At 42.9% G+C, this 24,796-nt stretch overlaps 1 protein-coding gene across 1 annotated transcript in view; it reads right to left on the bottom strand.

Moving 5' to 3' along the window:
• Positions 1–24,796, bottom strand: part of WDFY4 (WDFY family member 4) — a 350,593-nt gene that overhangs the window by 159,960 nt on the left and 165,837 nt on the right. The window contains exons 32-39 of the mRNA XM_090278357.1: positions 23,951–24,115; positions 21,077–21,280; positions 20,298–20,412; positions 18,908–19,065; positions 16,169–16,407; positions 14,020–14,141; positions 12,406–12,591; positions 10,486–10,622 (exon numbers count right to left, since the gene is read on the bottom strand). Coding sequence (XP_090134483.1) covers positions 10,486–10,622; positions 12,406–12,591; positions 14,020–14,141; positions 16,169–16,407; positions 18,908–19,065; positions 20,298–20,412; positions 21,077–21,280; positions 23,951–24,115 — 1,326 coding nt within the window. The remainder of the gene's footprint in view (positions 1–10,485; positions 10,623–12,405; positions 12,592–14,019; positions 14,142–16,168; positions 16,408–18,907; positions 19,066–20,297; positions 20,413–21,076; positions 21,281–23,950; positions 24,116–24,796) is intronic.

Raw genomic sequence — 24,796 nt, 5'->3', positions numbered from 1 at the left:
CCTGTGCATGGTGGAGGTGGGCGTCTGTGCCTGGTGGCCAGCGCATTGATTTTGCGCCTGTTGGGTGGGCCCGAGCAACACCTGGGCACTGTGGCTGGCAAGTTGGTTGCATGCCTGAGTGGGCAGACTGGGGCTCTTTACAGTGATTCTTTATAGATATCATCTAACTAGGGAAGATAAATAACCAGACTACACAGACTCTTTAAATATAAAGACCATATGTTATACATTTTTATATTTGTATCAAGAAATACTGTCTAGTCAAAATTCATTTGTTGTTGAATTGCATATGACACAGTATTTCTGTACATTAAATTATTGTGGGTTGAGCTGTTGACTTGAACTTTAGATTATTTTGAAATATTCCCCAGTGACAGTCATCATTTATGGTATATAAACACAGTTTGCCCGATTTGGTAATAAAATAAAATATTATAGGATATAGAAGAAAGAAAGTCAATAAATAATTAGCAGAAGGAGGTGAGAAGATCTAGTTAACCTTTTAACACTACACATTTCTATTGAGTAGAAGTCTTTGGAGAAGGAACTAAGCATCTGTATCCCTAAGGACTTTCCAGAACATGACTTGGATTCAATGTATCTTTCAATGGGTAGTGATCATGACCTTACATTGAGACAATTGCATTGATGCATAGAACTTGCATAATTTGGCGCCTGTTATCTTGGAGGGAATTCAAGCTATCACTTTGCTGCCAAAAGAAAAACAACTTTAATCTCTTTTCTTATGAGGCCAAATGCTCAAAAAAAAATGCTCAAGGAGGTGGCTTTGAGCTGCTCTCTTGTGGCAGAGCCCCATGGCATCACAAGCTTTTGTGAAGCACAGTGGTGGAGCCGTGCCAATTACAGGTGAGGAAGTGTGTGACTAGCAGGAGACAAAACTACAAGCAACCTATGGGATGAAGTGAGTTCTGTCAGTATTGATTATTTATTTCTTGGGTGGACTTTGCATTCTTTTAAGTTATGATATAGTAGACCATGTTTTAAAATAAGTTTTAAGAATGAACAGTTGAGAGGAAAATTCTGATTGAGAAAATTCTATCAGCCTGCTAAGGTAGGTGCTTGCTATGTGTCAGAAGAAGGTTACCATCTTCTGATTTTACCAGCAGTATCCTTTTGTCAGTTAAAGCTGTCTGCTAACCCACATACTGTCTTATGCATGAATTAGAAAAAAGAGCCTTTCTGAAGGAACAAATGAGAACAAGGGACCCATCTTCTGGTGGATACAGACCATACTAGAGCTCACTGCTTGCTAGCAGAGCTCAGAGAGATGTCAGGAGGACCAAGACCATAAACTTCGCATCTCTGTGTGAGCCCTGTGCAGGTCCCTTTCCTCTACACAAGACCACGGCTCACTGCTGCCCAGCTGGCCCTCCAACCACCACCAGTCACTGTGCAAAGATGCCTGTCCTCTGCTCAAACCATAAGCCCAGCCTCTCTCTGCTTGAACTATGGGGTTATCTGCCAATACTCACAATGATAAGCAGTTAGTAGTTCAGTGGGCTCTATGCATGGCCAAGCCTTGACATTGACCCTTCAAGTGCATAAGAAACAGACTCTCTTAGGCTATTGTATTCTCTCTGCATTTATCTGAAATCTTGTTTACATAAAACTGATTCTTGAAAAAATCATTCAAGAAGAGGTTGAGAAGATTCAATATCATGTGTGAGACCTTACCTCCTTATGGGACAGGTGACATTGGCTCAATGCTCAAACAGCACAGAGGTCTTCATGACAGAAGATGGCAGAGGTGGGCATCACATCCATTGAACTCTCACAACAAACTATAAGCTTCAGTGGAAAGTGGGCATCCCAGGATACAGTTAGGATTATTTAAGGAATAAAAACTCTGGGTCTTTGGGCACCGTGGCTTCTATCTTGGAAGCTCCTTTCCAGCAAATATGATGTTTCAGGAAAGATTCTAATCTGATGAGGCTACTGTATATAGCACTACGACATGCTCATCCACTTATAGCATGTCATCAGAAATCAAGAGGCCACCCTAAAAAAGTAGAAAAGTGTGAACTTGCAACCAAGGACATTGGAGCACAAGTTTGATATTTGCAGCCTTTCTCTTTCCTGTGTATGTCACCTGCTCTCAGCAAGTCATTGATTATATTTCCCAAACTTATCCTGAAAGAAAGGACACTTCAAAAGATTTGCACTATGATGCTTTTAAAGGGTAAACACAACTAGAGAATTTAAGTTGCAGAAACTTTTCAGGAAAAATATCAGTTGTAATATTTTTAACACAAAGGATATAAACATAAATTAAGATAGTAAATAAAATGATCAAATAAGAACAAAAGCACAGTAACAAATATACCAACTAAACACCCTGTGTGACATTGTGCCATAACCTTGCTATGATGTAAAAACATTGGACAACAGAATGGCAACTTTAATATATACCCCTAATAGCAAAATGTCTGTTTTTATTGAAGAAAAAAACAAACACTATATTGCTCTAAGCAGTTTTGAAATGAATATCTGATTCAAAACTTCCCCTGTGCATATAATTGCATGCTAATTTACATTTTAATTACTTCCTCAGAAATCAAAAGCATTTGTTGACAGTAGAACATAATGTCAACTTCACAGTGCACTGTTGGTGAATGCTTAATGAACTTAATTTGATAATCAGTGATGTTAATTATCCTCCTATTATGAAGATAAACATGTCTCACAAATGATGCACATGGTAAAGAAACATCAGTAAAGGTATCAGTATTTGCTTTGTTCACTTACTTCTATTTTTCAAACTCCTGTCACAGGCACTTGTGATAGACTAGCAATATTTATACTTCCTTAAAATGAGAAAAGAAAAGCCGCTGTCTCAATCAGCCCACTTTTGCTTCCTCATTATTCTGAGTACTAACCCTGTGTTGATGCTGCTGCTTTTTCAAATCCTCTGCTGTTAGGACCTATCGACTGTGTTCAGTTATGGTGCAGAGTTCCTCGTTCAAAGAAGCTCCTTCCCACTCACTTCTCACAGATGTGATGGGCAGATTCTGAAATCAATTATGTGCAGAATGACGTGTGTGTGTGTGTTTTGTGTGTGCAATCAAGGGAAGAGAGGAAATGAGCAGGAGGGCCTTGGTTGAGTGCCCAGGCTACCAGAAGAAAGCCTAAAGGGCTAATGCACTCCTCTCTGCTGCCTGCCTGTCTGCATGTCCCCACCTCTGCCCCAGGACACCATACTGCTGTAAGAAAGTCAATTCTGGGTGCAGTGTTAGAGCACAGCTGCCGGCAAGATCAAGGCCTAAGATACATGCTCCAGTTAAAGTGAAAAAGGAAACTTCAGAGGTTTAAGAAATGAAACTATTGGACTAAATAATAATTTTTCTCTTTCTTGCCCCCAAAATTCCACCACATCCAAAGCATAATGAAAGATCTTTTTGGAAATGACTCTAGTCCAAACACATGGACAACAGAGAAGAGCTCTAAGGCCAGGCTGAGCAAAGTGGCATTATTTTTAAGGTCACTTATCTCAGGAAAAGCATTAAAAGAAAATAAGTCATTTGCAGCCTTGCCCACCACAATTGAGGAAACCATAATCACATCAGTAGGGTGGTTTACAGTTTCTAGTCTTGTTAAAATCATGCTTTTATTTGTTTGTGAGTGGTTTTATTCATCAAACAGCTAATTACTTGCTGGTGTTCATCACTTGCTCATAAGACTTTTCCCACCACTGAACACAAATTGTGATTTTTCACAAAGTTTGTGATTTCAGGTTTTCAGAATCACTGTTCTCTTTTCTACAGTTCTTGCTGGATTAGCTGACACGGGCTGCCCTCTCTGCCCTTCTTCCATGCCAGTGAGAATAGATCATCAAAATCTCACCTTTCTTGGTCCTCTCGCCCCTTCAATTTGTCTTACTTTCCCACAAACTTTAGGCCACCTGCTTTGAACCATCTCTCTTACAGGCATATTGACCTCTTGTGAAAGTTCTCTCTCCTGCCCACAAACATCCTGATGAAGTTACTACAAGTTTAAGTTAAAATATTCCATGTAACAACCTTCTGAATTTAAGATTTTTAAAATTTCCTACTACCTTTTAAAGAAGTTCAATTTTGACTCTTTTTACTGAACTTTCCTGGAAATTCTAACTTTTGTTTTCACAAATGTATTTTTACTTCCTCAGCTGTTACCCTGGGCTCTTTGGCTTATTTCCTTCCCATTCATTTCAAAGCCCTTTCCTTTCTATTTTCTCAATCTCTTCTCAGCCTGGGCTCTCCTGAGTAGTGAACTTTTTCCCAGCCAAGTGCACTCTAAGGCTTCCTCCTCCAGTGCCGTTCACCCACTGAACACTGAACTCACAAGCACCTGTGTCCCCCATCGGACTTCACCTTCCTTCCTGAAACAAGGGCATGAGTTTCCATGAGGCATCCCATGCCTTCAGCCTCATCAAAACCATCATCGCTCAGCAGCAGGAGACAAATACAAACACACTGAAAAGTAAGACCAGAAATTGCTCGATCACTCCCACGGTGACTGCTAAAGCCTTACAATTCTGCCTACTTGCTTTCTTTTCTGTAATTTTTATTTGGGTTCCATGATCTCTTTAAAGAAAAAATAAGCATACAGAAACATTTATGCATGAAATGATGTGATGTCTGGGGTGTTGCTTCAAAATTATTTTGTGCAGAGGCGGAGTGGGTAGTGATGGAGATGCGACAAGATTGGTAATGAGCTGAAATTGTGGAAGTGATGGATAGATACATGGAAATTCATTTTATTATTTTCCCTACTTCTGTATATGTTTGAATTTTAAACAATGATTTTTAAAAGAGGTAGTGGGTAAAGTGCTCAGAATGGATGGTCAAAATGTCCTGTTCCTGCCAGGGACCCAAGCCAGAACTGTTCTTCATACAGCTATCACCCAGCTAGTGTCAGCCAGCATCTCTGCCAGGGACATGGCAGTGCACTGGCTGGGGGTGGGACACAGTGGGCCTGTGCACACATTCAGAAAAGCAGCTGATGGCAGGTCCACAGTCACCTGCCAATACAGGTGTTAGTCTCGGGAATCTTTAAGGCTCCAATCGGGAATCTTTAAGGCTCCAATTTGTGGGCACTGCTGGCCTTACAGGTGTCTGGGTGGAAAGGAGGCTCACCCACTGGATAGCCTTAAGGGACCCCAGGGGGCCTCGGAGCAAATGTTCAGTGCTTTCATGTCCTTGCCAGAACAGACATAGAATTCCAACAAAAAGCTTTTGTTTGTTTGTTTGTTTGTTTTTAGCAACTTCAGTTTGTCACCCTCTGGCTTTTGGTGACTTCCCACCCACTTCTGTTACTTCTCATATGGCCCTGGCTTCCCTACGTGGGCCATTTTGACTTTGAAAACAGCAACCGAATGCTTGCACAACTATCTTCAAAAGCCATGAAACATGAAAGACATAGCCTGGTCCTGCTCTTACTTTTTGCTTCCACATGAGCCCTGTGTGAGACAACATTCAGTTGATCCCAGGAGGAAAGTGGGGTGAAATCCAAATGACACTTTGCCATACAAGACACAGGTCAGGCAGCTGCATCCCCACTCCCCCGAGGGGATCCCACTACACTCTCAACCTTTCTCCTTTGGCTTGTTCCTCCCTGTTCTCTGCTGAGCCAACGAACAACCCCTCATGCCTGGATACCCCCAATTCTCATGGCCTGGTTCATTTGTCTTTTGTGGTCCTTTTTCTTTTCTCATCTCAGCATTGGTTAAACAGAATTCTCCCGTGTGTTCTTTAATTTTCACAGCTCTGACAACTGCTGCGTGGCCCCCATCATGTCCCACCTGAATGACAATGCCACAGTACCCAGGCTGGCTCTGCTCTCAGGATCCCTAACCTCTAGTCTAATCTGTACATACAAAAACATTCTGCTCCCTTGCTCAGCCTCCACCTGTGGATCACGGTACCTACCCCCAAACCTGACCCCATGCTCATCCCACCACCTACCATGCCCCCAATCACCCCTCTGCTCAGCCTAGGTCCAGGAGCCACTCATCTGCTCAACCCTGTCATACCCAGTTCCTAGCTCCCACGTCCAGTGTTCCCATTTCTATTTGCTAATGCTTTAAAAAATATATAAGATGGAAGACATACTTTATATTTTGAAATAATTTTAGATTTACAGAGAAGTTCTAAAGATAGTACAGAGAGATCTCGTCAACCCCTTACCTGGTTTCCCATACATTAACACCATTTTGACTGACACCATCACCATGGGGTGTCTGTCAAAACTAAGAAACCAGCATTGGTTGTTGATGTTTAATTTTTTTTTAAACAAAAAAGGTCTGACAGTGAGCAAGTAAGCAAAATCATGGCCACTGCTGTGAAGAGAGATGGCTGACCACACTGGGGTAGAACGATAGTGACTACCAGGACACCCTAAGTTGGCCTTTGGTGGACTTGAGAGACCCCAAGATCCCAACCTCTGTCTAACAGGCTGACACCACAGCCTTCGCCCTGGTAGAGACCATGACTTTACAAATGGATCCCAGAAGGGGCTCTGAAGGGGGTTAGGAGAAGAATTAGGAGAAATAGCATCTATGTTATCAGCCTTGCCTCAAAGCCTCACCTGCCAAGAAGAAAACATTTTATACTAAATATGAAGGTAGATAAAAGGAATTAGGACTTGTACACTGTGTGTCTGGCTCAAAGGAATAATTTATCAGTGCTACAGAGCTGTCAGAGGCTGACATGATAAGGAATAACACCAAATGAATAATGTTTCCTCCAAAACCAACTCCTTTAATTATAAGCCTCTCCTTTCCGGAAGAGAGACAGAAGATGCAGAAACACCAATTTCATGCACTTGTGCCTGAATAATGTCTCCATGCTGCTCTTTCCAGATGGCGACCTTCTCACTGGAGGGACTAATGATGTGGGCATATTTAGGGGAAAACCAATAACAGAGTCTTTAACCTTCAACAACAAAAAGTGTGTTGTACAAAATGTTCCTTGGGATACATTAGAAAATATCAATTACAGTGCTCACTGAGGTGTAATCAGCTGTAATAATCAAAATTAATTTTTAAAAATAATTAAACAGACCCCAGGGCAAATAGCTGATGCTCTTATCCTATGACATCTCAGTGTACATATGTACCTGAGAAGTTGTGCCTTCTGTTAGCAACAAAGGCAGCTCGTGAGAATGCGTGACAAATGTGGGGTCTGAGGCTGGTGAGCTCCACCCCAGTCAAAGGACAGGGAGCTCCATGCAGTTCTCTACACATTCTTTAAGAGCCTTCTATGTAACAGGCACTGTGCCCAACCCAGACTGAGGTACTGGAATATAATGCTGCTAAGGAAAATTAAAACATAAGCCACTTTGTTTCAAAAATAATTTTGCTTTAAAAAATCCACAGGCTATTAAGTTGTAGAAAGGATAAACAAATCATGTTTAAGAATAAACAAGTGGGGCTCAAATAGGAAGGAAGAAACCAGGGCCATGCTTATCTCTCCAAGTTCCTGAGTGCCCAGATCAAAGAGGGAAACAGCAGTGACAGAGTCATGTTGATCACAAGTTTCTATAGGAAAGCACAGATCTTCCTGGAAATAATAGCTGAGGGTGATGTCCCCAGCAGCTGTCCTCTCTCCACTTTAGTCCAGACACAATGGCCATTCCTGTCCTCAGACACCCCCACACATGCCTTCCTCGGTGCCTTGGCCTCGCAGTCCTCTTTGTCTGACCACTCTATCCTGAAGAGTAACAAGGTGCATGTCCTTCCTTGTTTCTCTGCTCCCACACCTCCTCCCAGAGAGGGCATCTGACCACCTCTACCTGAACAGCCTGGCACCTCTTTTGCCATCTTCTCCCACATCCCTGCTCAATTTTTCCTCATTGTAATTAGCACCCCCTACATTTATTGTTAATCTTCACCCCCTAGAAGGCAGCCCTCATTAAAGCAGAGAATAGATTAGTTTTCCTCTCTTCTATAACTTCAGTGCTTAGAGCAGGATTCAGTCAGCAATTAATGAATGTTTGTTGAATGAATGAATGAATGAGACCTCAGTTGATGTAGAAGCATCTTCAGCAGCCTGCCTTCACAAAAAGACAGAGCCAATTTCAATAATTCTTTCTTCTAGATCTTTAAATAAGTCAAGAGTGAACTGTGACAAACCATTTGTGAACCTGCATGCCCCCAAATACTGCATCCTATTCAAGCTTCTTTCAGATGAGCTGGTTTCTCAAACCATCTCCCCAGGACTCAAAGGCAACTAAGTTGAGCCAGTGACCGTGACCTTGAAGGTAGGGTGGCACTGGCAAGAGGCAGCACCCATAGCCTTCAAGATTCCCATAAAATGCATGTCCATGACCAGCATTCCAGCCGTCCCTTCCCTAGCTCCAAGACAGACAGACCTGACCTCCCAGGGACAGTACTGAGTTGGTCAAGGAGTAGAAACTCCAGAGTGAAGCCAAGGGGAGAGGGGCAGGATCCCTCCTGACACAAATGGCATTGGTCAAAGGCAAGTGCTTGGGCAAGTAGGGATGATCCAGCAACCAGGGATCAGTGCAGCAACACCTTGTGTGGAATGATCTTTCCCTTGGTAAAGAAAGTTATACGGTAAAATAGAATTTTGTAAACTGTTTTCTATTTCTAAAGCACTTGCAGTTTCCAAGTGTTTCAACATATTCTAGTGTAAACAGAGAACATTCCCACTTGTATGTTCAGGAATCAAGGCTCTGAGAGGTTATGAAAGACCAAAGTCATGTATGGCAGTGGGAAATAATACCTTTACTCTGCCACTTTCTGGATGCAAAGCCCTTGACTTTTTTTAAGATTCATTTTCCAATCTATAAAATGGAGCTTCCAATAGCTGTGTGGTGCAGCTGATACAAAATATAAGTTAATCACACACTCAGTTAGCAAGTGAGTCTGTCCACATACTTACTGAGCAGTGTCTTCCACAAGCCCAAGTGATCAGGACACAGCCTACCCTGGGTCTGAACGAGGAGGCCAGCCAACCCAGAGCCTTCTATGGTTAGGCTTTTTCTCCATATGTCCTGAGACCTCTTGTTTTGGAAGTTTAGAACAAAGAAACACTCCTAACCTTGGCTGCCTGGTGGTTACAGGAATCCCTTTATTCCTCTCCTCTCCCCAGTATCTGATGACAGGGCCTCTCCCTATTAGTCACTGACCACAGTGGACACACAGGGACAGCAGGGCCCAGATTCTGAATGGGTAAGATTTGGAGTCAAGCTCACTTTCACAAATTAAATGGGCAGAGAGTTCAAATTGTATGATGTGTCTATCAACCATCTACTCTATCTCCCTGGGGAGCCTTTTCCCACAGTTTCGCACAGTTACTTGTCCCAGTGTGAGGGTAAGGAGATAAAGACTGAGCAAAGCTGAGTAAACAGCCCAAGGCCTCCTGACCCTAAAGCCATGTCCATTCAATGATCATAGTCTGCCTCTGAAGATAAGTCAGTGACCCCAACATTAAAACATGACAGATTGTGTTTTCTACAAAGAGCCTACATGCTTTTGCAGAACATTGCCACTTTCTCCCCAGGAAGTAGATTATATTTCCCTGTCCTTGAACCTTGACAGAATTTTGTGCCTATCTCAACCCAAAGAACACAACAGAAGTGATGCTACATAGCTTCCCAAAGCAAGATCATGGAAGGCAAGGCAATGTGGCTTCTGCCTGGTTCTCTCTCTCTGTCTCTCTGTCTTTCTGTCTCTCACACTCTCTCTCTCTCACTATCTCTCTCTCTCTCTTTCATTTCCCCTCCCTGGGGAAACTGGTCCTTGAAGTCCCATCACCAGGTTGTAAAGAAGCCCAGGACACGTGGAGAAGCTGTGTGTAGGTGTTCTGATCAATACTCTCAGCTAAGGTCTCATACTAAAGTCAGCAGCAACTTCCAGATGCAGGAGTAAAAAATCCTTCCAATGATTCTAGAAAAGGCCCAGACGTCACAGAGTAGAGACATGCCCCCAAATCTGATATGCTCCAAATTCCTTACTGCAGTATCCATGATCACAAAAAAAAATTGTTGGTGCCAGTAAGTTTTAGGATCATTTGTTATACAGTTTTAGAGAAATGAATTAGAAAACCCCAATGTCTTAGCCCCACCCAATCAAGAGGATCTAACACTACATATCCCAGTAATAGCACCGACATTTCTTCCCCCTTTGCTGAGCCCACACACCTAGCTCCTACTGAGTTATGGGCTAGTGCTCCTGAGCACACCTGACTCAAAAGGAGAATGGGTCAAGAATCGGTTTGGTTTTTAATGCCATAAGGAGCACCTGCTCTTGGCATTCAAGGGGAGCCCAATTTCACTTCAAGTTAAAGCTAGCTTAAGACCTGGATCCCCTAGATGTATCTTCAATTGGGAAGCCACATGCATACCTAAGAAAGCTCAGAATAATATGGAATTAGAGTTGTCTAGTGACAACAGAGAGAAGACATGACTCAGGGGGTTTGAAGAAAATGCCTGATGCTTCTCTAAGGAAAAGAGCTCTGGGCTTACCTCTGTCTTACACTCAGGGTCCTTGGCCTGCCACCCAGGGATCAGCCTCATGGCTGAGGACAAGCTTCCACTCCACGAAGTGACTTTGCTGTGGTGTCCGACATTCGAGCGACTAGCCAGAGATTTCTTCTCAGATGCTGGGGACAAGAAAGCAAAAACTGTCAGAAGAGAAAATGAGAGGAGAACACACTATTTCTAGAGCTGGCTTGGTTTTCAAATGGCCAGCCAGAGGCTTGAGCCCAGTGTGCCTGCCTCCAATAAGGGAAATACTCCAGGCTACCAGCTCATATTGCCTTCTTTGGACTACAAAATGTAATATGAGTTCCCAGGTCACTCAGCCTGGCTTAGACTCTTAGCTCCACAGCTCACTGACTATTGGACAAGTTAGCTAAAGTTCCTAAGCTTCAGTGTTCCCATCCAATAAAATGAAAATAACAGTGTCCAACCTCACTGTGGTGTCATGGAGAGTAAATAGGATTATGTGCTTAAAACACAGGCCCTGAAATAGAGAAAGTTTGCAAAATTAAGTTGTTGCAAAAAGAGAGCCATTTGTAAATTTAAGATCCATCTCACCATTTATTCCTGTATGTATATATGAGGGGGGATGCCCCCCCAAAATGGAATTACCTTCTGTAGGGTGGGCCCTTTGTAGTACAGGCTTTCTCTGCTAGGTGACTGTTCTAGGAACCCATCTGTATCAGTGTACCAGCTGGCATTATTGTGAGAGGCTGCAATTGACTTCAGTGAATTTTTTTTTTGACCACTCTCAAAGCGTTTGTTTGCCCATTTCATAACAGATGATTTACAAATGTACCCACCCACACCACACTGAGTGTTCAGAAGTTTTTGACCAAAAACAGCATGACCCCCAGGCCTCACCCTCCCTATTCATCATATCTTGCCCCAGGAGACTTGTTTTTTGTTTCTCTGGATGAAAAAGTCCTCAAAGGGAAACATTTTGCTGATGTGGAAGAGGTCAAGCAAAAAAATGGCAGAAGCACTAAAAGGCATCAAAATTGTTGAGTTCAAAAATTGTTTTGAGTATCTCAGTAGGTGTGTTGCATCAGATGGAGAGTACTTTGAAGGTGACTGAAGTTTAAACATATAAGAATAAATATATAATCTTTTATAAATAAATTCTGGATTTTTGGGTCCCCTCCTCACATAAAAGTATAGATGTCCTATTTTATTGAACTTTTCCCTGAAATGGAATATGACATCTTGAGTTCAAATTGTACATGTATGTAGATACATATTTGTGAGGGCTAATTTGGGAAACCAAGGAAATAAAATGTGCTATATTGATTAATAGTCTGGGACAATATAGATAGAAATAACTGACTCTCAAATAACTGAGAATTTTGTGATGCTGAAAGACTTGCAAGTATATGAGCCATAATTTGACAGCAATGACCTCTTTAAAAACAAAATTAAAACATCATTCTCACAGCTGCATTCACCAATATGAGGGTAAAATGTTGAGTCATTGATACAGTGCAAAGGACACTAATATCTATGGGATAAAGACTTTCTCTTGGAACAGAAGGAAACTGAGGCTCCTAGTCACTGCATTACTTGGTGCAAGGATTCAAAGGTGGTAGGTTAATATCAGGGCAGAACCTAGAATCCCAAGCTCAAGAACCCGGGATGGAGCCCTGACATTGTGGCCCTTCACTCTAAGAAGTTTCTAAATTCTGCTTGCTTGGTTGACACCTCTGGCCTCCTTTCACCTAAGATGCAAAGCAGCATTTATTCTTTGTGAGCAAAGATTCATGAGGTCTCAATGATGTAAATTCCACCCCCATAGGAATGAGACAGAAGCTCTGGGTGAAAAGGCTCTGGGCCATGTGTGGAATCTTGGGAAAGTCTCACTCTATAAGACCTAGAAGTTCTGTTCCCTGGAGCCAAGTGGACAGAGACCTAGGTAATGCTGCCAGGCCTTGAGCATTGTCTCCTCCCAGAGGGGGGTGACCTCTTCAATCTTCACTTCTTTCTCTCCAGGTTTTATAGAGAGATCGATCTTGAAGGCATCCTCCAGCTCCTGCCGCCTCTGTGTCGTGAGCTGCTGCCAGAGTGTCTGCACTGTCTTCTGGATGCTGTGCTGAACTGAGAGAAAGAGCACATTGCATGATCAGGACGGCCTCTATGCTCCTCCCAGAGAAGCTGGGAGATGGCATGTTGTGACTGCTTTCACTGATATCCTTTTTGAACACCATCTAGTTTTTCTGTGTTACCAACATCTATGTGAGCTGGCTTTTTCCCTGCTTCTAACTGCCCACCACCAAATCTTGCCTGCCTCACATGTCCAGAGTTAGAAATCATGATTGATGGGGTTAGGCAACTTTCTCTCACCTCTCAATTCTGTTAGATACCCCACAGAGAGATACTTGTAAGAGCCCTAGGCAACCAAATAGCTTCCCCCCCCCCAAAAGCTCCTCCTGAACCTATCTTTTTTGTTAGCCCCTCAGAGGAATGGACCAAAACTAAGAGTGCACCCATGGGACCAGAACCCAATCCAGTACTGTTTCCTGGCACTGGATCAAGCTTCCCATCAGCCACCCAGCTCACTGCCCTGCATTTGCCAAGATAGGGACAAATCTACCAAGCCTTTCTATCTGCTGTGCCCCACAATGATAATCCCATGATTAGTGCCTAAATTCCCTCTGATCTTGGACCACTGTGGTTCCCCCTCCTTTGGTACCAGCCTCTATAGTCTGTTTATTCACCCTAGAAGGATGGACATTGCTCAGTCCACTCTACCACCTAAGTCCCCAAATGCTAATAATGTTCGTGTTGTAATCAATACTGTCCATTCACATAGGCTTTGAGTACCTATATGACTAGAAAACAGGCTCTCATGCTTACCATGCAGTATTACAAATTTTACATGGTAAGTAGCAGCAAACCAAAGTGGTAGAAGAAGGTCTGCTGAAGCCTCTTGGACCAAGAGAGAGCAATCTTTCAAATACATGGGTCCAAATGCTATATATATATTTTTTTTTTTTAAATTGCCAATCCCTTTGACTTGATATTAGCCAAATATTTTACTCTTTTAAGCTAAATATTTTACAGAAACAAATGAGTTTTTTTAATCTACTCCTATTTTCTAGAAAAGAAAGCTGAAGGGACAGCTATATAATGGCTTACACTGAGATGGTATCTAGTGGTCCAAAGGAAAATTCAAGAGACCAAGTGAGAGGTAGTCTCAACTTACAGTGAGGTCCTCTGGAATTCTGGCAAGAACACCAAGTTCTTAGTCTAACCAAGTCCCACAGAGCTCTCTCTTCTTCCATTCATCCATCACCCCATTCCATGTTTAATATGGAAAGATCACTCCAATTTTATTCTCATTAGGTTACTTTGCTGTACCACTATATCATTCTGGGATTTTCTAGGTTTTTTCTGCCCTTTGGGTATCTCCTTAGTAGTATTTGTTTCCTCATCTTGGAAAAGAGAAACTGAAGAATGCAACCCTAGCAGTAATCACGTCAGTGTCCATCTACTTCCCCAAAGTAAACAACAAATAAAATGTACCATCACTCAAACTTGGGAAGGCATCCACTCTTTTTTCTCTCACTTCTTCATTTGGAGAAAGAAACACTTGATGATAAGGAGTCATTTTAGGCTTGGGTTCAAATCCAAATCCTTCTGGATAACTAGTAGACAAGAGATTTTTCATTATAAAATCCAATTTCTTCGTATGTCATTGTTCTTTATTACAAATGATCATCCTCCAAATTCAGTACACATCAATATGGAAAAACTGTCTAAGCAAGTTCAAATAAACAATTTAATGACACCTTCTGTGACAGATACTATATAACAGCATTCTGGAAAATAGAAAAAAAAAACTTTTTTTTTAATTCCTATCTTATTAAATCTAATCCATCCTCCCAGCAGACCTCCTGAACACTCTCCTGGTTTCCCTATCATTAGAATCAGTCATTTGCGGACTTCCGAAGCACTGAACGCTGCCTTTGTTTGGCATGAATCTCACCGTGCCTAGAATGGGGCCAGGGCCAGCTTCATGAGCCTGCAACCTGTGCAGTGTTACAGGGTCCATTCTCAGAAAGGGCACATACTTGGACTCTTCAGTTATTGTCTTGAAATTCATAGTAATTTTTGAATAAGAGACCTACATTTGAACTTTTCTAGGGCCCACACATCTTGTAGTTGGTTCTAAGTGGGGTGCAGTGGTTTACATATTAGGTTCCCCATGAACTGTGTGCTCTGTGGGCTCCCAGTCATGTTAATATATATGTGCCCTCTTCTCTGGGCTCCCTCAGTCAACCAAGCAGAATATACACTCAGTACATGTTTGTGATTGAACCAAACTAGTGACAAACAAGAAAATAAAAAAGTATAGCAGCCTAAGAGTATATCCATTCTTGAAATTTCTAGCATGAAGCCCCTTTGGATTTTGGACTCCATTTTTCTAAATGGAGGAATATGATGAGGGAGGAACTTTAAGCACACAAACCAATTGGCATTCTGTTCTTTCCCTTTGCTTTTAGTATGGATAGGACCTAACTCTTGAAACAGAAAAGTAAGACCCTCCCAATTTAATCCATACACTGAAGATGGATTCTTTTACTTCAAACAAATAAAAAGGCAAATGCCTGTTGAGCGTCAGCCTGCGAGCTAAGTGTCGCTGGTTCGATTCCCAGTTGGCACATTACTAGGTTGCACTTCAGGTCCCCAGTTGGGGGCGCGAGTGAGAGGCAACCACACAGTGATGTTTCTCTCCCTCTCTTTCTCCTTTCCCCTCTCTCTAAAAATAAAATAAATAAACAAACAAACAAATAAATAAATAAATAAATGTTTTTTTTAAAAAAAGGCAAATGCCTCCTCTGGCTAGGAGGCTAGGAGTACTTTTCTGGTGCTTCCCAGAGAGTAACTCTAGTGCTTTTTAATGTTTACTTGTCAACTTGACAGGATTTGGGGAATTTTTTTTCCTATGAATCAGACATAATTTGTACTAGGATAAATAAAATTATCCCATCGTCTTCTCTTCCTTTTCACTCAGCATGGCTCTCTATAAATGAGATAATATTTGCAGGCAATATAACACCAAGGCCCTGGGGATGCATGATGTATGCACACTGCCACACCCAGATAGGGAAAGTACACACACACAGAGAAATGTAACGTATTTTCAAACTTTGAACTTCAAGAAAATGATTTAAATGGGGTGAAATTTTGTTATTAGTATTTCTTACACAAGTGTACTTATAGATGTTACTTTGTATCATAAATTGTCTATATATTTTTCTGTAAGCAAAATTATTCCTGGTTGCATATCATTTATTTTACATGGTTTTCAGTTCTATGGTTGTATTTATCAAATGTTAATATTTCTGAAGTCTGCCTGCATCAGAAAATCAATATAAATATTAAGTGTGGGAGCTTTCTACCCCCAAAATTATACCAATGCAGAATCTTTCAAACTGAGAATTGTGGAAATTGGGTAAATTATCATTTTATGATGATTCTAGATGCTCAGTCATATGGACAGGTTTGAGGAAGACTTACCATATTATCAAACATAGTGCATAACTTGGAAAACCAGATAAACAAAAGGATTCTATCATTTATATTGACCTCAATCAACTGTCCATCTCAAAAGTTCTGTTCTACATTGACTACTGGTGGGCAAGGAAACAGACAAGTTAGCCACTTTTACCTCCTTTCACTGAGCAGAAACAGACAATGCATGAGACACAGCAGGAAGCTGGTGTTGGAGTTATAGGTGGCAAGAATAATGTCCCAGTGTTCCTGTAGGAAGTCCAGGATGCTGAGAAGGCTGAGACATTCGGAGAGAGACTGCTGTGGCTTGGAGAGGCAATAAAGAATAACTTTATTTAAACTGCTATATAAAGCACTGATGACAGTGTCCTTTTGTGAAGAGGCATTCTCGATGACCTGTGTCATAAAATAAACACACACATACACAAACATACTTGTGAACATTTTACAATTTTAGAACTAACCCAGTTAACTGTGAAAAGTATACAATCTCAGTCTTTTCTGTATTTCAAAAAGTGGCATGATCTAAAATTCAAATGGGACAATTTTCTCTTCCTTTGAGCTTCTACTTAAGTGAATGATCAATAAAAGTTATTAAAATTGTTGGAGTTACCAAAAATTAGTGTAAAATTTTTGAATTTACCACAGTCATATTATAGAAAGTAGACAGGGGAACTAAAGATTTCTGAAATATAGGTAAGATGGTTGACCTTCAGTGTATAGGAACATGTTATTAATAGTGTCTAATTAAAAAATATGTTCCTAATTGTACAGTGTTTTACAATATTCCATGTATCAAGCATTTTTGCATCAAATTACATATATTGTCTCACTTAAGCATCCTAACAACATGATTAAGTAGGCACTAAGGTTATCTCACTTTAGATAAGGAGGATGAGGGTCAAAGAGGTTAACTGGTCAGCAAGGGTTGAACTCACACCAGACACTTGAACCATCCTCTTAATCACCATAGCATCTAAATGAGACGGGAGTCCAATGAATTTTAGCACATGAGAATCTTAGATGGGGAAGGCAGAAAGTCCTGATTTATAGTCTTAACACTAATTGATCCATCTATTTATTTGGCTTCATCAAAAAGAATCCATGGGACAAAAATTACATGCAACACTTGTCAATCTAATAGAAAGATCATTTATTAGTTATAGATTTCTCTCTTAGAATTTTATGGGTACTGTATTTATACTAATGAAGTTAGTTTTATTTAAATCTGCTGTAATTTGTGATTTTGTTTAATTACTGTCTTCTCCTGCTCCTCGGATCAGTCACATCTTTCAAACTGAGTCACAAGCAGGAGAGAAGGATGGCAAATGTGGGTAGAACTGTACCCCAAAGGCACATCAGCCACAGTAGGCACCCACTTTTTAGTAATATCTCTGAGTTTTTCCTTTGACCACTGGAAGCTGTGATAGCCTAATGTATGTGTTCTCTCCCAAATTTCGTATGTTGAAACTCTAATGCCCAATGCAATGGTATTTGGAGATAGGGTTTTTGGGAAGTAATTAGGTCATGAAAATAGAATCCCCAGGATGGTATTCTTATATGGAAGAGATCAGGGAGAGACTTTTTCCTCTCTCTCCATATATGAAGATACAATAAGAAGGTGGCCAACTGCAAACCAGGAAGAGATCCCTCACCAGACACTGGTTCTGCCAGTACCTTGATCTTGGACTTCCCAGCCTCCAGCACTACGAAAAGTAAATGTTGTTAAGCCCCACAGGCCATGTTATTCTGTGGTAGCTGCCTGAATGAAATCAGGACCTTAGCACCTACTTTCATTCTCAATACAACTTCCCAAGTATCTGAGTTTAATCTTCTCAGAGTTGACAAGAGATATTTCTCGCCTCTTAAAGTTTTTCTTGAAAGCCTCTGACTACATTATTTTTAGGCTTGCCTGGGACTATGTGTCGACCAAACTGACTATCACCCTGGGAATTGTCCTGGGGTCTACAGTAAATTCACAGACAGAAGGGTGCTTGGGGTGCTGATGTTACTCTTCATGTGAGGCATGAAGAGGAAGGACAGTGGATCTCCTGGGTTCTGCTGCAGAGGATACATCAAGAGATGTTGGCAGGAGTTGCTGGAGGTAGAGTTCAGCTGAGTAAGAGAAAGTGCTCTTTGACAATCACAGGTGTCCCAGTGGCTGTGACCACCTTGTCCCATAGGGAGCTCCTCATGCAGAGAAGTTTCAAGGAAAGAGCAAAGGCCACTTAATGTAAAAAGTCTCCAGAATAAAATGGGAGACAAAGACCAGAAAAGATAAAAATGGTTCAACTCTAGAATTTTGAGATTGTATGATTGTATTGTGTGTATATTTACATTTACAGTAAAGAATATTTACACATGTACACACACAATTATACCTAAGGGTGTATCTCTAGGCATGTATTTTCATGTATGGGTATGTTTGTGGATCCCTTTGAAGAGACAGAGCACATGCAAGAACAATAGGACTAACCCAAACATGACAAATGGAGGTGAACACTAAAGAAGAAAATGAAATAGGCCTTTTGGAGATGAAGATCTTTTTAGCTCTTTCTTTGCTGATGAAGAATAACAACAATTAAGATTAAACTAACAATCATTATAAAAACCTAAAGGAGATGTGTAGAAGGGCACAGAGCTCAGGTGTTGGTACAGGGGACCGTGGCTCCCGACCACTGAGGTGGAACTCAGGGGGCCTGAGGTGAGAGCTCTGCAAGGCACTTAATAGTCACCAATACTGCCTGGGTCATAAAGGTTCTCTTCCTTCCACCCATGCTTCCAGGAAGGACAGCAGGTCAGTATAGACCAACTGCATAGCCAGCAGCATGTCATACAGACTCTTGGTTGGTCAACAGGACTTTCCATATTACCATGGCCAGCCTGGGGTTCTTACCACCATGATGTGTTCAGTGATGAAGAGAAGGATGTGTCTGGGGTCTGCTGAGAACATCCCACTGTACAGTTTCTCTACCAGCTTCTGGGTGAAGTGGGAGATGTTTGTGAGTGAACAAGAAGTAGCAGCTTCTGTGTTAGGCTGAGGCTCTTTACTGCCTAAGGTGGAGAGAGGAAACAGATTGAGTTTGAGAAATCTTCAGAGTCTGAATTGTCTTCTTTCCACAATAGTCTCCAATCCCTCTTGGTAACCAATTACATTTCACTCACCTCTTTATAATCCATTATATCCCTCTATTCCCCATTGCTCTGAAGATGGGGTCTTAATACACAGGTACCCAATGAAGACCCATTTATTCAAAATAAATTGGCCTTGAACAATCTAGTCAATTATATAAACCAAGTGGAGAGGAAGTAAGTGTGGAGCACTACTTTTTCCAGTGGCCATTTGAAATGAGGGTAGAGGAAAATTAAGACATAAAATAAATAGGAAGACTGTCATGGTGACCTGAGGCCCTGCTGCTATACAAGTGAAAGGATAAAGCTGTGATGTGGATTATCTGTCCCAGACGTGGATGCTATGATCTCAGCTAATCCTAATAACAACCTTCTGAGTTAGCCACGGTTGTTGTCCTCACTGACAGGTTCAGGCACCTGTCCACAGTCACACCCCCATCCAGTGACAAAGCCAAGATCAGAACTAGGATTCCCAAGCTCCCACTTTCCACCACTCTGTGCTGCCACACTTCAGATAGTCCAATAGTCAGGATTTCTGTGTTGTTGGTCAAGGAGGAGTTCAGAAGATGAATTGTATCACTAAGGATTTAATGGCTCAGAAACCACAGAAAGGACTTTGTTTAATCTTACTGGGAAGGTACATCTGCCCTGTAACTCAGTCTTCTGAATGAAGCATCAGTCCGAACTTCTGAGGGGAAATGGCAATGTTTTTATCCAGTTTCATTTATTTAAGAAACATTTGTTGTGCCCAGGCATATGTGCAAAGAATAAGATGCTGAGCAGAAGAACACTGATTTCCACTTGACATCTTGACTTCCCTCATGGGAAAAGGACACACTTCTACTGAAGGTAGAGGAGAACTTGTTTTATCTCAGAGGGCAGAAGGACTTTCTCTCTCCAAGTGTCCCAACAATGGCAGAGGTGTCATGGAAAGAAGCAAGCAGGCCTTCCCTGGGGCCTCCAGGCAGTGCAAGTGAGCTCTTACTACAGATATGTGCAGAGCATCTTTCCATGGCTCCCAGAGCATCCTGCAGCACTAAGACTCAGGCCTCCTTTAGGACACTGGGTTCATGGCTTGTGGGCATGCTGGCTTTCCTACTCAGCTGTCAGCAGCTCTATGTCATAAAAGTAAGAAGCAAGCCACCCCCACTCACCTCTGAGCACTGACATGTTAACTCCACTCATCACGTGAAATATTTCCATGGTGGAGAGCAGGATCTCAGACTGGAAATCTCGCTTCTGTTGACTGGTGGCATTGTCTGGAGAAGCCTGGAAGTACACCCGGAACTGAAATAGTAGCTATATGGCCATCATATCCATTCAATGCCTACTGGGTCCTCTTGCCTGGCTTGTATGCTGATACCACAGCTTCTGGGAGTGTGGGCTGCCAATAGCTCATACCTGCCCCTTCTGTAAGTCACTGACTTCTGCTGACCAAGTTGTCTCACCCAGAAAGTGATGCCCACTTCCTGGGGTGAGAAGCAAGTGGGGGTGGCCCACAGACAATGACCGCCTGGCAGATGCCTTAAGGTGGCGCCAAGTCTGGGATGCAAGTAGCATACTTGTGCTCTCCCTGGGACCAGGCTGTGACTGAGATTATTTTCTGGCTAGCTTCTCCCTCATCTTCCTTGTGTCCCTTTGCTGCCTTCCTTGAGAGCACACCCCCTAATAAATCACTTCTCTATAATCCCTGCATCAGGTTCTACTTCTAGGAACCTGATTAAGATCTGCCCTCGTTCATCTCTTCACTCACTGATGGTATGCTCCCTGCTCTTTCAGGGCCTGCAGTTCCTAGAGGACTCCCTCCCACCACATCACTAAAGTCCCAGGAGGTGTTCTAGACTTGGAGTCAGCTCTCACAAGGGATCAACCCTGAAGTCTCCCTGCACATACCCTGCCCTTGCAGACAGCCCAGCAGGCCTTGTGCACTCACCTCCAGCAGCACCTCCAGAGGCAGCCACTGCTTGGGACTGGGAGCTGCAACCAAGAGCTCCTTCAACAGTAGCTGCAGGAACACCTTTAACTGTTTCCGAATGGGATGTGACTTAGCAGGAGCCTGCAGACCCTTCACAATGCTGTTGCTTTCAGCCTTGGCCCCAGGACTGCGGCCATTCTGGAAAGACTCAGTTGTGGCCCCCTTAAAGATAAGAGAACCCTGAGTGAGTGGCCTGTACTGCTTCAAAGTGCATTCCTATCTACCGCTGAGGTGTGTGGGGGTGAGATTCTGATCAAACTTATTAACATGTAAGGAAATTGAGGATCCACAGAAGTAGGTGACTTGCCAAGAATTTCATGGCTGAAAGGATTACCTATTATGCTCCTTGAACTCAAAATAGGTGGAAGTCATGGAAAGAAGCTAAGCACGGAGCAAGAGAGGCCTGCAGTGCTCAGCAGGGAAGCCCACAACATGACCTGGGCAAGTCATTTCCTCCTCAGAGTAACAGTTCTCATCAGTCAAATGGAGATACAGAAAGAAATAGCACCGAGTTGTGGGAGAACGAATGAAAGAACAGTGCGTGCCATGGTGCCTGACCCTGAGACATGGTTGAGAAAGAGGGTTCCTGCCTTCTGAAGGAGATCTCACTTTTACTGCCTGCCAGGCTTTCCTGATGTTGACAGGTAGGACCCTCAAGTGAAAAGAGGAGCTAGGACTTCAGCAAGTCCTGGCATCCAAGTCCCTGAGGCACTTTGGCCTTCACATTCTCATTTTTATATTTGCAAAAATATAGGGAGATAAACGAGACAGGCATCATTAGCCCAGCTATGTCCAGAAAAGCAGAGATACTGGGAGGCAGAATGATGTGCCTAAGGATACCAGGCCAGGCACTCCTAACTCCCAGCCAGTGAAATGCCCATGGGAATTCATTGGTTGGCACCTCCTTTTGCTCATTCATAAAATTAATGCAGCTGTTCTTAATTAAGCCATAAAATGAATTTAATGGCCCCTAGGGAGGCGGTAACTCCATTAATTAGCTCTGTGCGGTCTTGACTGGAAAGATGCCATATAAATTCATAACACCAAAGCCTTCTGGCCACCAGCTCTCTGCATGAAAATATCTGTCACATTCTCTGAGCAACAAAGGCCTTTTGAAACTGACTTGAAATTGGGACAAGGCAAGGAGATGTGCGGATAACTGCTTTGGGACTGGAGCCAGGAACCCCAAGGCAGGGCCTGGCTCATCTGAATTCAGCTGGGAGGTGATTTGAGCCAGACCCTTCAACAGGCAGGAACTGTTGAGCATGGGGGTTGGGGGAGGAAGAGCTCAGGGTCAGTGTGCTCCGGTTGCCCTCAGGCAGCCAGCTGAAACCCCAACTCAGCAAATGCTGAGCCTGGCCCACTGTGCAGGGGCTGAAGCTAGGTATTTTTCTAGGCTAAAAATGTTAGGACTTCAGGGTTCTGGCCACCTTCAGAGGACCTGCTTGGAGGGATGGTAGGGTCAGCCTGTGGCGCTGTCCTTCCTCCCTCCCTGGCCTCTGTGTGTGGGGTGCCATCCCCTACCTGCTCCAGTGTATCCTTTTCCTTACTGTTACTGTTCTAGCATGTTACTTTAGTTAATATTAACCCAACACACTATTTTATCTTTTTGAAAATCTTCTAGCCTTTATACTTAGTCTTTTTAGTAAAGCAAATACTCTTAAGTTTTATTTGACCGTTTAATTTTATTTTAAACTGATGGTGATAGAAAGGATATTGATCTTAGGATGAGAGTGTTGGGGGTAAGGAGGGGGCTATGGGAAGAGATGAATGAGGTTTAAATCTTGGCTCTGTCACTTATTAATCACATAAGGCAGGGTGTATTTTATTCTCTCAACCATTTTTTAAGATAGGCCTTAGACCCCCACTAAACCTGGAAGACACTGGTCAGTGCCATTCACTGCTGTGAGTCTCCCTTTCCATGACTAACATACACCACCTGTGCAGGGTGCCAATTAGAGTGACATGAAGCAGCAGGCTCAGGTCTGCTGTAGGCATTCAGTAGATGAAGGCTGTCAACATGAATACACTTCTTGAAAAGATTAGCTGAAAGAGCACATTGTTCATTCATTTGGTCATTTAGCAGATACATATGAAGCCTGCACTGTGATTGGCCTGGCTTCTAAACCCTCTCCTTACCATTCTTTGCCTTTTAGCATGTTCTTTTAGCTGCAGTTACGGATTTGCAGGCCAGTGTCAGTAGCTCACATTCCCTATCTTGGTCTCAGTTTCTTACACCACCAAGGAGGGGTGATGTGTGGTCTTACTAAACAGTTTCTGCCCTTCACACCCACTGAGTCCCCTTGACCTGCTGAGATTGGTTCTCAGTTTCAGACTCACTCATATCTCTTCCCATAGCCCCTTTTCTACTCCACATTCACACCTTGCCCTCAAAACCCAGCTGGTCCTGCGAACAAAATGCAGAGCAGGACAGTCTTCCAGCACCACCCCCAAAACACACACCAAACCACCTCAGTCTGGCTCACAGCCACAGGCATCCTGGGATAAAATTTGTTGAGAATTTGTTGTTTCGCGTTATCAGTGGGAGAAGATTCCATACAAAATTGGACTTGATCTGCCTTCAAATTACTGAGATTCCTATCAACTTAAAAAAATCACTGAATCTGAGTTGAAAATGACCTCAAGCTCATCTCAGCTGAGAAAGAAAAATTACCCATTGTTTACTTATTATTTCAGTGAAGTTGCCTTAAAATGTATTGTAACTGAAGGTGGGGGTGGGGGGAGTGTGGCAGGGAAGAATTTTGCCCTTTGCTCTTGAAGGATGACACCACTTGCCCCTGCTTCATGGCGCAGGGTTGTGGTATGTCCTACCTTGTGAGTTTGCAGGGGGAAGGCGATGGCAGCCAAGTTCTGGAGGAACTCCGGGGCCTGCCAGGCTGGATCCTGTGGGTAGGTGCTATGCACAAGGCCAAGGAACTGCAGCACACTGGCCGGGAAGGTTTCCTCCCAGGCACCATCTCCATACCCTGTCGAGGGCTGAAAGCACACAATGAGAGGGGTTTGTGGAAGCCAAAGGATTTGCAATCTAGGAGAAAGACCTCCTTTCTGAGACTCTCAACCAGGCATTTCATTGCAAGACCTCTAAGACTATGGATTGGCATGGGATACTGGCCGTCAGCTGCAGAAGGGTTTCACACATGTAGGCATTGTTCTACGAGCTTCACCCATACTCCTCTTTCCACCTCACTACAACCCTCTGAGGTAGGTCCTACCTCTATATGATTTGACATGGAATTTATGCTCAAGGAACTTGCAAATCAGTGTTGACCCCAGGCTTTCACAGTCCAGTACTCTGGCTCCCAGCTCTACACCCTGCCTTAGCTTATATATGTCCAGGGATGGCAGAACTTGAGGAATCCCCTCCCTGGCATCCAGGGATCTGGAATGGATCGTGTTGTACTGAGCTGATACTCGATACCATAACCTGGCCTTAGTCAGATGGCTGAGTCTCCATCCTGGCTGCCCACTAGTGTCCCCCTGGAGCTCAGCTCCCTTAATCAGCTGTGTCAGGTCACTCTCTCTGGAGATTGACTGCAGCCCCAATACACCCAGCTACTGCCTAACGTCCTGCTGTATCTGATGGACAGCCCAGAACTTAAATATTGGACCAATCCTGCATAGCCATACCAACAACTAGATGAAATGATGCTCTGACTA

This window comes from Furipterus horrens, unplaced genomic scaffold, assembly GCF_987537825.1.
Source record: "Furipterus horrens unplaced genomic scaffold, mFurHor1.1.pri manual_scaffold_5, whole genome shotgun sequence".
NCBI classification, from domain to species: Eukaryota; Metazoa; Chordata; class Mammalia; order Chiroptera; family Furipteridae; genus Furipterus; species Furipterus horrens.
The sequence above is the reverse complement of the archived record's forward strand: the minus strand, read 5'-3'. Positions and strand labels throughout refer to the sequence as shown.